This window comes from Penaeus japonicus, unplaced genomic scaffold (genome assembly GCF_977035675.1).
Source record: "Penaeus japonicus unplaced genomic scaffold, GWHDUDI00000001_assembly GWHDUDI00000026, whole genome shotgun sequence".
NCBI classification, from domain to species: Eukaryota; Metazoa; Arthropoda; class Malacostraca; order Decapoda; family Penaeidae; genus Penaeus; species Penaeus japonicus.
In genome coordinates this window covers 75612-88111 of record NW_028234428.1, presented here as the reverse complement: position 1 = coordinate 88111, position 12500 = coordinate 75612, and the positions used below count along the sequence as shown (strand labels likewise).

The following is a 12500-nucleotide window of genomic DNA, read 5'->3' as shown; positions in this document are numbered from 1 at the left end:
GATATTGCCATTACCAATATTATAATTATGGACAGTGTTCCTATTCATTATTTTTATCGTTATTTTTTTACAATTACAATTTCTTCTATTATTATTATTATTATGATTACTAATATTGATATCTTAATTCTTGCCATCTTTATTCCTATCATGTCTTTATTATCAATCATTAATGGAATTATTCTGAACACATCAACAAATACAATTTTCCTTCTCTTGAAACAAGCAGGTCCTGAACAAGTGGAAAGGCATGGCGGTTGCCCTTCCTCGTCCCCCAAGACCTGGGGGAAGCCTGGAGTTCCCTTGCTCTCCCTCCGCCTCTCGCAGTTCAGTCGAGCCACGGCTTCGGTGAGCGAAGAGTCTCCTGCGTTGACGCCGAAGGAAAGGCAGCACTCGGGTGGTGGAAGGTCAGCTGTGTGGAGAGCGAAGGAAACCTCTTCTAATCACATCGTTGACCGTGTTGAAATCAGGTATGGAACTTACCTGTGTATGAATATGTGTCTGAATGAATATGAATATGTGTCTGAGTCTGAATGAATATGAATATGTGTCTGAATGAATATGAATATGTGTCTGAATGAGTATGAATATGTGTCTGAATGAGTATGAATATGTGTCTGAATGAGTATGAATATGTGTCTGAATGAGTATGAATATGTATGAATATGTATGAATATGCATGAATATGCATGAATATGTATTCATTTTTTTCGTGGCATTAATATCATCTGTGGTTTTTGTTATTACCAACATTTTTAGCACAAATATTTAGCATTAAAGATAAAATGTTCCTAAGAACTTCATGGAGTAATATTATCAATCATATTACTTTTGTTGTTGTATATTATCTTCAGAAGTCCGACGATGAGCTTCCTGTCGGACTGGCTGCCTTTGGCCCCACTCAGGGACGGGGAAATCTACGGCGCAGGGGTCGCAATCAAGGAAGAGGCCAGCGAAGGTGTCACCGAAGAGACGTGTGTGGAAATTAAGGAAGAAAGCCTTGATTACGCAGATGAAGCGAGGGATGAAGTGAGCAAGGCAGCAATAGAGCATGGATTTCCCTTCTATAAAGATCTCAAACAGGAAGATTTTGAAAGAGACTCAAGTAATGTGATTGAAGATTCCAATGACGAATTGCCAGCAGCTCCATTCGTGGCTGAGGATTTTGGGCCCAAGGGGTCATCAGGTGAGGATCAGGCGGCGCACAGCGAAGGCAATGAAGAGCTTCTACATAGAAAAAGCGATGAGGAAAGGAAAGGTATTGTTTGTGAAGTTTGTAAGAGCAAACTCACGATTCACATGAGAGTACATACAAAGGAGAAGCCGTATAGCTGTGAGGTTGTGAAAAGGCTTTCTCCCATAAACATACTCTAGTAACTCACATTAGAATACATACAAAGGAAAAGCCATATAGCTGTGAAGTTTGTGAAAAGGCTTTTTCATTGAAACGAAATCTGGTAACGCACATGAGAATACATACAAAGGAGAAGCCGTATAGCTGTGAAGTTTGTGAAAAGGCTTTCTCCCATAAACATAGTCTAGTAAATCACATTAGAATACATACAAAGGAGAAGCCATATAGCTGTGAAGTTTGCGAAAAGGCTTTTTCATTGAAACGAAATCTAGTAACGCACATGAGAATACATACAAAGGAGAAGCCGTATAGCTGTGAAGTTTGTGAAAAGGCTTTTTCATTGAAACGAATACATACAAAGGAGAAGCCATATAGCTGTGAAGTTTGCGAAAAGGCTTTTTCATTGAAACGAAATCTGGTAACGCACATGAGAATACATACAAAGGAGAAGCCGTATAGCTGTGAAGTTTGTGAAAAGGCTTTCTCCCATAAACATACTCTAGTAACTCACATTAGAATACATACAAAGGAAAAGCCATATAGCTGTGAAGTTTGTGAAAAGGCTTTTTCATTGAAACGAAATCTGGTAACGCACATGAGAATACATACAAAGGAGAAGCCGTATAGCTGTGAAGTTTGTGAAAAGGCTTTCTTCCATAAACATAGTCTAGTAAATCACATTAGAATACATACAAAGGAGAAGCCATATAGCTGTGAAGTTTGCGAAAAGGCTTTTTCATTGAAACGAAATCTAGTAACGCACATGAGAATACATACAAAGGAGAAGCCGTATAGCTGTGAAGTTTGTGAAAAGGCTTTCTCCCATAAACATAGTCTAGTAACTCACATTAGAATACATACAAAGGAGAAGCCATATAGCTGTGAAGTTTGCGAAAAGGCTTTTTCATTGAAACGAAATCTAGTAACGCACATGAGAATACATACAAAGGAGAAGCCGTATAGCTGTGAAGTTTGTGAAAAGGCTTTTTCATTGAAACGAATACATACAAAGGAGAAGCCATATAGCTGTGAAGTTTGCGAAAAGGCTTTTTCATTGAAACGAAATCTGGTAACGCACATGAGAATACATACAAAGGAGAAGCCGTATAGCTGTGAAGTTTGTGAAAAGGCTTTCTCTTGTGAAAAGGCTTTCTCCCATAAACATACTCTAGTAACTCACATTAGAATACATACAAAGGAAAAGCCATATAGCTGTGAAGTTTGTGAAAAGGCTTTTTCATTGAAACGAAATCTGGTAACGCACATGAGAATACATACAAAGGAGAAGCCGTATAGCTTTGAAGTTTGTGAAAAGGCTTTCTCCCATAAACATACCTTAGTAACTCACATTAGAATACATATAAAGCAGAAGCCATATAGCTGTGAAGTTTGCGAAAAGGCTTTTTCATTGAAACGAAATCTGGTAACGCACATGAGAATACATACAAAGGAGAAGCCGTATAGCTGTGAAGTTTGTGAAAAGGCTTTCTCCCATAAACATAGTCTAGTAACTCACATTAGAATACATACAAAGGAGAAGCCATATAGCTGTGAAGTTTGCGAAAAGGCTTTTTCATTGAAACGAAATCTGGTAACGCACATGAGAATACATACAAAGGAGAAGCCGTATAGCTGTGAAGTTTGTGAAAAGGCTTTCTCACATAAACATAGTCTAGTAACTCACATTAGAATACATACAAAGGAGAAGCCATATAGCTGTGAAGTTTGTGAAAAGGCTTTTTCATTGAAATAGCTAAAATGAACATGAGAATACATACAAAGGAGAAGCCGTATAGCTGTGAAGTTTGTGAAAAGGCTTTCTCCCATAAACATACTCTAGTAACTCACATTAGAATACATACAAAGGAAAAGCCATATAGCTGTGAAGTTTGTGAAAAGGCTTTTTCATTGAAACGAAATCTGGTAACGCACATGAGAATACATACAAAGGAGAAGCCGTATAGCTGTGAAGTTTGTGAAAAGGCTTTCTCCCATAACAATAGTCTAGTAACTCACATTAGAATACATACAAAGGAGAAGCCATATAGCTGTGAAGTTTGCGAAAAGGCTTTTTCATTGAAACGAAATCTGGTAACGCACATGAGAATACATACAAAGGAGAAGCCGTATAGCTGTGAAGTTTGTGAAAAGGCATTTTCATTGAAACGAATACATACAAAGGAGAAGCCATATAGCTGTGAAGTTTGCGAAAAGGCTTTTTCATTGAAACGAAATCTGGTAACGCACATGAGAATACATACAAAGGAGAAGCCGTATAGCTGTGAAGTTTGTGAAAAGGCTTTCTCCCATAAACATAGTCTAGTAACTCACATTAGAATACATACAAAGGAGAAGCCATATAGCTGTGAAGTTTGCGAAAAGGCTTTTTCATTGAAACGAAATCTGGTAACGCACATGAGAATACATACAAAGGAGAAGCCGTATAGCTGTGAAGTTTGTGAAAAGGCTTTTTCATTGAAACGAATACATACAAAGGAGAAGCCATATAGCTGTGAAGTTTGCGAAAAGGCTTTTTCATTGAAACGAAATCTGGTAACGCACATGAGAATACATACAAAGGAGAAGCCGTATAGCTGTGAAGTTTGTGAAAAGGCTTTCTCCCATAAACATACTCTAGTAACTCACATTAGAATACATACAAAGGAAAAGCCATATAGCTGTGAAGTTTCTGAAAAGGCTTTTTCATTGAAACGAAATCTGGTAACGCACATGAGAATACATACAAAGGAGAAGCCGTATAGCTGTGAAGTTTGTGAAAAGGCTTTCTTGAAACGAATACATACAAAAATCCGTAACGCACATGAGAATACATACAAAGGAGAAGCCGTATAGCTGTGAAGTTTGTGAAAAGGCTTTCTCCCATAAACATACTCTAGTAACTCACATTAGAATACATACAAAGGAAAAGCATTATAGCTGTGAAGTTTCTGAAAAGGCTTTTTCATTGAAACGAAATCTGGTAACGCACATGAGAATACATACAAAGGAGAAGCCGTATAGCTGTGAAGTTTGTGAAAAGGCTTTCTTCCATAAACATAGTCTAGTAAATCACATTAGAATACATACAAAGGAGAAGCCATATAGCTGTGAAGTTTGCGAAAAGGCTTTTTCATTGAAACGAAATCTAGTAACGCACATGAGAATACATACAAAGGAGAAGCCGTATAGCTGTGAAGTTTGTGAAAAGGCTTTCTCCCATAAACATAGTCTAGTAACTCACATTAGAATACATACAAAGGAGAAGCCATATAGATGTAAAGTTTGCGAAAAGGCTTTTTCATTGAAACAAAATTTGGTAACGCACATGAGAATACATACAAAGGAGAAGCCGTATAGCTGTGAAGTTTTTGAAAAGGCTTTTTCATTGAAACGAATACATACAAAGGAGAAGCCATATAGCTGTGAAGTTTGCGAAAAGGCTTTTTCATTGAAACGAAATCTAGTAACGCACATGAGAATACATACAAAGGAGAAGCCGTATAGCTGTGAAGTTTGTGAAAAGGCTTTCTCCCATAAACATACTCTAGTAACTCACATTAGAATACATACAAAGGAAAAGCCATATAGCTGTGAAGTTTCTGAAAAGGCTTTTTCATTGAAACGAAATCTGGTAACGCACATGAGAATACATACAAAGGAGAAGCCGTATAGCTGTGAAGTTTGTGAAAAGGCTTTCTCCCATAAACATAGTCTAGTAAATCACATTAGAATACATACAAAGGAGAAGCCATATAGCTGTGAAGTTTGCGAAAAGGCTTTTTCATTGAAACGAAATCTAGTAACGCACATGAGAATACATACAAAGGAGAAGCCGTATAGCTGTGAAGTTTGTGAAAAGGCTTTCTCCCATAAACATAGTCTAGTAACTCACATTAGAATACATACAAAGGAGAAGCCATATAGCTGTGAAGTTTGCGAAAAGGCTTTTTCATTGAAACGAAATCTAGTAACGCACATGAGAATACATACAAAGGAGAAGCCGTATAGCTGTGAAGTTTGTGAAAAGGCTTTCTCCCATAAACATAGTCTAGTAACTCACATTAGAATACATACAAAGGAGAAGCCATATAGCTGTGAAGTTTGCGAAAAGGCTTTTTCATTGAAACGAAATCTGGTAACGCACATGAGAATACATACAAAGGAGAAGCCGTATAGCTGTGAAGTTTGCAAAAAGACTTTTTCATGGAAGCAAGATCTAGTTAGTCACACTGGAGTACATACAAAGGAGAAGCCATATAGCTGTGAAGTTTGCGATAAGGCTTTTTCATGGAAACAAAATCTAATTACTCATATGAGAGTACATGCAAGACAAACCTTTTACAAGCCATGTAGATACCAATGGATTCACTCAGAAAGGAAGTGACTTTTGGCTTAAGCAGCGCATTCATTGCCATTGTTAATAAATAGTTATCCAAATAGGTTATGTTTTTCCCTTGGTGATAATGCTTAAAACTTCATATCAGAATGTTGCCTCGACTAGAGATTTGTGAAGAACCTCTTGACCAGAGAATGCATAAAGCTGTAGGGCAAATTGGTAGGGAGCTGGTGAGAGACATGAGGCAAGCAACCTTTTTTACATTGCACCTTTAAGAAAAAATATAAAATCAAAGCTTAACAATTCTTTAAAACCTCATATGCAACTTATTATAGAACACCATAATACATGAACTTGAACATGAATTGAGGATTTGTATAATAGAAAAATTCTGATACCAGACACGAGACTTCTCTTCCCTTCACTTATAGCTAAACATACAATCACTAAATATGCCCTACCACATAACATGTGTTTGCTATTCAGTAATTAAATTCCTCAAACATCTCGACTAATTTATTTATTTATGTTATTTATTTATTTATTATTTATGTTATATTTATTTATTTATTTATTATTCATGTTATATTCATTTATTTATTATTTATGTTATATTCATTTATTTATTATTTATGTTATATTTATTTATTTATGTTATTGTTGATGTCAGATCCATAGCACTGGTCCCTGAGGGGGGCCAAAGGCAGCCAGTCCGACAGGAAGTTCATCGTCGCCTCAAGGATGTCGGTTCGTAACTGAAAGTCTATCATGTTTTTCTAGTTTATTGTTAAGCACTGGATATATGTCGGTACGGCAGGTTGTCGTGGTTGTTTCGCGTGGCGGCGTTACGGCGTGAGGTCAGGAGTCCACTGGTTATTTTTGGTGACCTCCCCATCTTTTAACCTCGAGCATCGTGTTTACCCACTCGACCTGCCGTTTGACCTGCGCTCTTATTGGCTGGCGGTGCTCTCCAATTGACCAATGTGGTGATGTGTCGGGGTGTGATCGCCGTCTGCTACAAGGAGATAGTAGACAATGAAAGCAACAAACAAAATGATATTTCTCTAAAAAAGCAGAAGTAGCTACCTCCTCAACGAACAGGATGAGAAGATTCATGAAGAAGAAGAACAAGAAATCCTGTTCAGAAATTCCTGGAGAAATTGTTTCCGAATTACTGAAGAAGAAGAAGAAAAGTTTGACAGTGATTTCGAGGAGACCATCATAGAGGAAATAGGAAGGCACATCCACCTCCTATATCCAGAAGCTGCTTCTGACTTCACTAGACTGGATCCCACAGATCCACTAATGACCAAGATCAACCCCACAGATGTCAAAAGAACTATTCAGAGTTTCAAGAATAGAACTGCTCCAGGCAAAAGCAGGATCAACAAAACAATCCTGCAGAATCTTCCAAACAAGATGTTGCTGAGACTGGCAAACATATATAATGCCTCTCTCACTGCTGGCTACTTCCCTGACCACTTCAAGGAAGCAAGAGTCAGGATGATTCCAAAAGCCGGGAAAAATCCAAGAAAAGTGGAGAATTACAGACCAATATCTCTGCTGGAAGTCCCAGGCAAAGTCTTTGAAAAGATATTGAACATAAGATTGCGAAATCACCTGGAGATTAACGATCTGCAAAATCCCAGGCAACATGGCTTCAGACCAGGCAGAGGAACATCAACAGCCATTGCAATCATATATGAAGAAATCGCCAATGCCATGAGCGAAAGGAACCAAGTCAATGTGGTTCTGAGAGATGTGGCCAAAGCCTTCGACAAAGTTTGGCACACAGGCCTGAAACTTAAGATCATCAGGCTGAACCTCCCGACGTCCTTGACGAAGCTATTGTGTGACTTTGTTGAAAGTCGAAGCGCAAGAATAGTCGTCGGCAACACAGTCGGCGAAGCAATTCCCCTCATGAGTGGAGTTCCACAGGGAAGCTGCCTCTCACCGACACTGTTCACAATCTATACAGCAGACCTGCCTGAACCATCACATGGCAGCAACCACTATATGTATGCCGACGACATCACTCAGATAATCAAGTACGAAGGGAGATCGATCGAGATGATGGCACTCAGAACTGCCAGAGCCATAGAGACCATCAATCGATACGAAAGACAGTGGAAGATCTCAACCAACATGAGAAAATTCCAAGTCATTCCTGTGGCCAAGTTCAAGACAGCAGATCTGATAGTGGACGAGGAAGCAGTGGACTACTGTGACAAAGGAAAGATACTAGGGCTAACAATTAGCAGAAGAGGAATTGTCCCTCACATAAATGATAGAGCAACCAAAGCTAAACATCAGCTGAACAAGATCAGAAGGTTCCAGACACTGAGTACTGAAACCAAGCTCTACATTTATAAAGCCCTAGTGCGGCCCATCATGGAATACCCGCCAGTGCCTACTCACACCATTTCCAGAAGGCAGATGATGAAGCTACAGACTATTCAGAACCAGGCAGGCAAATGGATTCTGAATATTCGCTTTCCTGAAGTAGTCACTGCACGAGAGATCCATGAAAGACTAAGGATCGAGGCGATCAACAAGAGACTCCACCATCAAGCAAGAAGAAGATGGACAAGAATCCAAGATGAGGATGAGGAGCTCTACAATCGCCTCAACGTTCGTCCAGAAGGCACACATGCCTGGTGGCCCAAAAGCCTCAGCAGAATCAATGGCATTGAAGAAGTTGAGGCCATATTCACGGCATCAGGTACAGGAGACCGATGATCAAGTAAGGAGGCAACCATGAAGAGGAGAACCTAAAAGAAGAAAGAAGAAGTAAATCTCAAGAGGACCTGCACGTTTAAGCTCAAGAATGAATTTTTTTTAAACACCTTTTAATCCAGACTACAAGCTAACCCACAGGGCTCCACTTCAACGTCAAGCACTGCACATCATGCATAGCAGTGAGAGGTGACGTGCGAGGTCGGCGAAGTGCAGCGTGGGCAGAGCTGAAGAATTTTAAAACCAAAAAAAAAAAAAAAATCCTTAAAAAATAGCCTGCTAGGTGTTCTGGTTTCTGGCTGCCTCCCGAGGGGTTGACCCGGGGCTTTGTTCAGCTACTAAGGGCGCACATGCAAGCTATTCTCTGACTTCTTTCTCCTGGTCTTACAACTTATCTTTTCTCCTTTCTCCACCTTTCTCAGCTTTCCTTCTATCACTTTATCTCCTCGCAAATTTCATTTCCACTATCCCTCCAGCTCCCTTCATCACTTCCTCTTCACTTTACACACTTCCATTATTCACTTCAACTTCCTTCTCCTCAAGACCAACTCCAATAAAAAGCTAATACTCTCTTCACTCTACTTAACTTTCTAACTCTCACTGTATCTCCTCCCAAGTTTCTTTTCACTATCTCTCCAGCTCCTTTCACCACTTCCTCTTCCGCTTTATCACGCTTCAAAAAAAAAAAATAAAAATAAAAAAATAAACATCTTTTTTGTTTTTTACTAACTCAATTTAACTAACTAATAATAAATAATAAAGAATCCTTATCCTTCATCCCAACCCAAGTTCCAGACCCCTTCCTCCCAACCCTCTTCAACTTACTCACCCCCACAGATAAGAAGAAGAATCAATCAATCAACAATCAACAAGACTTTTCCCCTTCCGACCCGGCAGGCCTCCCGGAAGGTTTTGAGTGGACATGACACTTCAATAACTTAAAAAGTCAGACAGGGAGTTTCGTCCTCCCACTACTTTAACTACGACTTTCCTTCATTTTCCTGACTGTTTTTCTTCACCTCAACTCTTCGTCTAACTTAACTGTCCCCTTCCACTTCGGTGGGAGTTCTAGTTTCCTTTTCCAGACCTATATGAGGTTGCACAACAAACGAACTTAAACACAAACTTACCTGAAAACTCAAGGAGATGCTAGCTGGGATGACCTCCTCCCGAAACTCATCCCCCGAAGAAGACCTGGAAATAAAGGAAATAAAAAGCTATCAATACACGGAATATGTGAACACGGGCACATATGTGTGCACATGTGGTAAAAAAAAAGAAAAAAAAAAAGGTGAAGGTGAAACCTCAGTTATAATTAAAAATGTCAATACATATAAAAAAATATATATGTAATCGTGGGTATATGTTCAAGATACATATGCGCACATATGTATATGTGTACATATTTAGGTATGACGGCACAAATATGTCAATATCTGCGTAAGTGCTGAGGCACACATAAGAGAGAGAAAAAAAAAAAAAAAGGAAAGGAAAGGTAAAAGGTGAAGGTAAAACATGGGCATCTTAAATGCTACTCTACTTGTGGAAAAAAAAAAAGAAAAAAAAGGTGAAGGTTAAACATGGGCATTTGAAATTTTATTCTATTTATATACATAGAAAAACTATGTACAAAAAAGATCAATACTATTTATAAATTACCTGCGCCAGACCGTTACACCCTAGTGGTCCCCCACCTCCACCACGGCGGGTCTTGCCAACCGACAAAAACACGATGAATAGGTCCTAAAAGCAAAATTAACTAAGACGAACAATTGATGACCAGCAAGGGGTTACGCCCCCCACCTGTTATTATCTTCTCCTAGTATTTCTTTTTAGGTAGCTAGCTGCCATCTTAGTTCTTCGTCCGCTTCTTCTTCTTTCGAGAATCTACATTCTCCACTTTCCTTATTGTATTGTACTGTATTGTTGTACAGACCTATATTGATATTCTCATTGGCGGTCAAATTGGATTGGTAACGGTTGGGGGGAGTCTCAACCATGAAACGTAACTCAACACCACTTAGTCTCATTCAGGTCTGGCAAATGCTGCCCCAGATAGAGTCTAGAGGGCAAATTTCAGAAGAAACTTGCACCCCGATTCACTCAGACTCAAGACTCACTCAACTCAGATCAGGAAGGATTACTGATCAGTCACTCAAGACATCAGTCACCACTCGACCTCACCTGAGATAACAGCACCTGCTCCAGCTTACCTGCTCCAGCTGAAGCTATCTAGAAGCCTCCAAGGAAGAAGAAGAAGAATCTACAAGAACTCTTTGAAGGAAGAGTTATAATCTACATTGCTACACTTATAGCAAGAAGAAGAAGAATTACCTGGATTACCTGACCTAATCCCAAGTGGGCACCACTTATGCCAAGGAGTTGACATCTTGAAGGAGTTGGCATACTAAAAAGAGATCCCTTCAGAGTAAGGGTTTTGACACTCGGCTCTCTCGAGCCAAGCACCGAGGTGCTACAAGAGATCCTTGTAGGCACACACCTGTCCCCCCCTGTCCTTTACCACCACTTTCGGCGTTAGGATAACACCGTTTGTTTCCGAAGGCGAACCCTGCGGTTTACCCGGCGAAGGCCGAGGTCTCAAAGGGGTCCCTTAGTTGGGATACTGGAGGAAACACTCGGAGGTTGCCACCTTTGTTAGGCATAGGGAACGGCGGCAGGCCACTCTAACACTCCTGCCAACTCTAGCTAGACACCGTCTACATAGCCAACCTGGTTAGGCTCCTCAGAGATAAGAGGAGGTTGTCAGAGATAGGACTTAATCTGACAACTCAGGCAGGACTTGGACTTTTTGCAGTGGTAGGATCGAGCTATGCGTTGGGAACCATGGCTTCGACCACCAAAATTAAAGTAAACCTCGATGGCATTCCGACTCTAACTCGTAAGCAGGAACTGAACTCTCTGATGTTTGGCAATGGTATCCATTTCCTAAGAATCATTGATGCAAGGAATGGATACATTGTTTTGCCAAAGACCCTAACCGATGCCGATAAAATAATGTCACCAGAATTCCGCCAAAAGCTTAAGAGCTCCGGTTTTGACCCCCAGATGCCTCTTGAAACCAAAGCTAAGATGACTATTGTAGTCAAAAAAGTGGACTCGTACATTACAAGCCACTCTAATGAAGAGATAAAAGAGGAACTGGTAAGACAACTCAGCCTGCAAATCGATGAAGTCTATAAGATGCCACAACATGGAATTGTTAAGATTCGATTCCATGATATACAGACTGCCAAAAAGATTAAAGAACAAGGACTGATTCTATACAACTACAGTATAAACCCGGCCCAGATCGAAGAGGAACGATTCACTCGAGTAATTCAGTGTATGAATTGCTACGAATATGGCATACAAAGGGTAAATGTACTAGGAAGAATGCTGAAAAATGCAGTGAATGTGGTCAGACCGGACACAGGTTCACGACATGTAAGAACACCACGAAAAAATGCCTAAACTGTGGAGGCGAACACAGGACTCTCTCTGGAAGCTGCCCTATTAGAAGGAAAGAAATCACAAAGGCAGTAGAAAAGAAGCAAGAGATCCAAGCCCAGAAAGAGTCCAGACTACTGAGTGAAGTAGTAAAGAACACTGCAAAGGCTACAGCTAAGGTCGAGAAAACGATCGAAAAGACAGCCAAAGCCACAGCCGAAATTACCAAAACGGCGATTAAAGAGACGCAGCCACCCATCATGCAGCTGCCCAACTGTAGTGATGTGCTTCGCCCCAGCCATCCCTCCAGGGAAGAATAAGCGAGTTCCCCCTTTGATCGCCACGAGGGGAGGAAGCGCCAAGAGATGGCGCTGCCCTGGAGGGCCTACTACTCCCTCCCTCCCTGGAAGGAGGGCCTACCACATGCTCCCTCCCTGGAAAGAGGCCCATATTACCCCTGCGAGGCCGTGTTTCGGGAGCAGATAGCCTCTTGCAGATGAGCCACTAGCTCGGCAACGCGCTGCTCACAACTTGTGCCGTTTTGGCACTTGTTGTCTTTTCTTTAATTTTATTGGAACTTTTATTGATCTTTTTATCATCGTTTAAGGGTTGCGGCCATAGATAAAT

The 12500-nt window shown here is 40.3% G+C and overlaps 4 protein-coding genes across 4 annotated transcripts; all 4 read left to right on the top strand.

Annotated features, from left to right (window-relative positions):
• Positions 1–246: 246 nt before the first annotated feature.
• LOC147468735 (uncharacterized) lies at positions 247–1447 on the top strand. The gene is made up of 2 exons (XM_086551873.1): positions 247–470; positions 855–1447. Exon 2 carries the CDS (start codon positions 865–867, stop codon positions 1372–1374), a length of 510 nt encoding a protein of 169 aa, XP_086407999.1. The 5' UTR covers positions 247–470; positions 855–864; the 3' UTR covers positions 1375–1447.
• LOC147468734 (uncharacterized) lies at positions 1395–3116 on the top strand (the record flags this gene model as incomplete). Its single annotated transcript, XM_086551840.1, has 2 exons — positions 1395–2423; positions 3108–3116. Coding segments are annotated over 2 exons (1038 nt in total), but the record flags the coding sequence as incomplete, so codon positions are not given.
• Positions 3113–4138, top strand: LOC147468733 (uncharacterized; the record flags this gene model as incomplete). Its single annotated transcript, XM_086551839.1, has 1 exon — positions 3113–4138. A coding segment is annotated over exon 1 (1026 nt), but the record flags the coding sequence as incomplete, so codon positions are not given.
• A 673-nt stretch (positions 4139–4811) lies between these two features.
• Positions 4812–5762, top strand: LOC147468732 (uncharacterized). The gene has a single exon (XM_086551874.1). The coding sequence runs from the start codon at positions 4827–4829 to the stop codon at positions 5736–5738; it is 912 nt and encodes a 303-aa protein (XP_086408000.1). The 5' UTR covers positions 4812–4826; the 3' UTR covers positions 5739–5762.
• Positions 5763–12500: the final 6738 nt, after the last annotated feature.

What these genes read in the sequence shown, in the direction of transcription:
- LOC147468735 (XM_086551873.1), top strand. Translation starts at nt 865, where the DNA reads ATGAGCTTCCTGTCGGACTGGCTGCCTTTGGCCCCACTCAGGGACGGG.
- LOC147468732 (XM_086551874.1), top strand. Translation starts at nt 4,827, where the DNA reads ATGAGAATACATACAAAGGAGAAGCCGTATAGCTGTGAAGTTTGTGAA.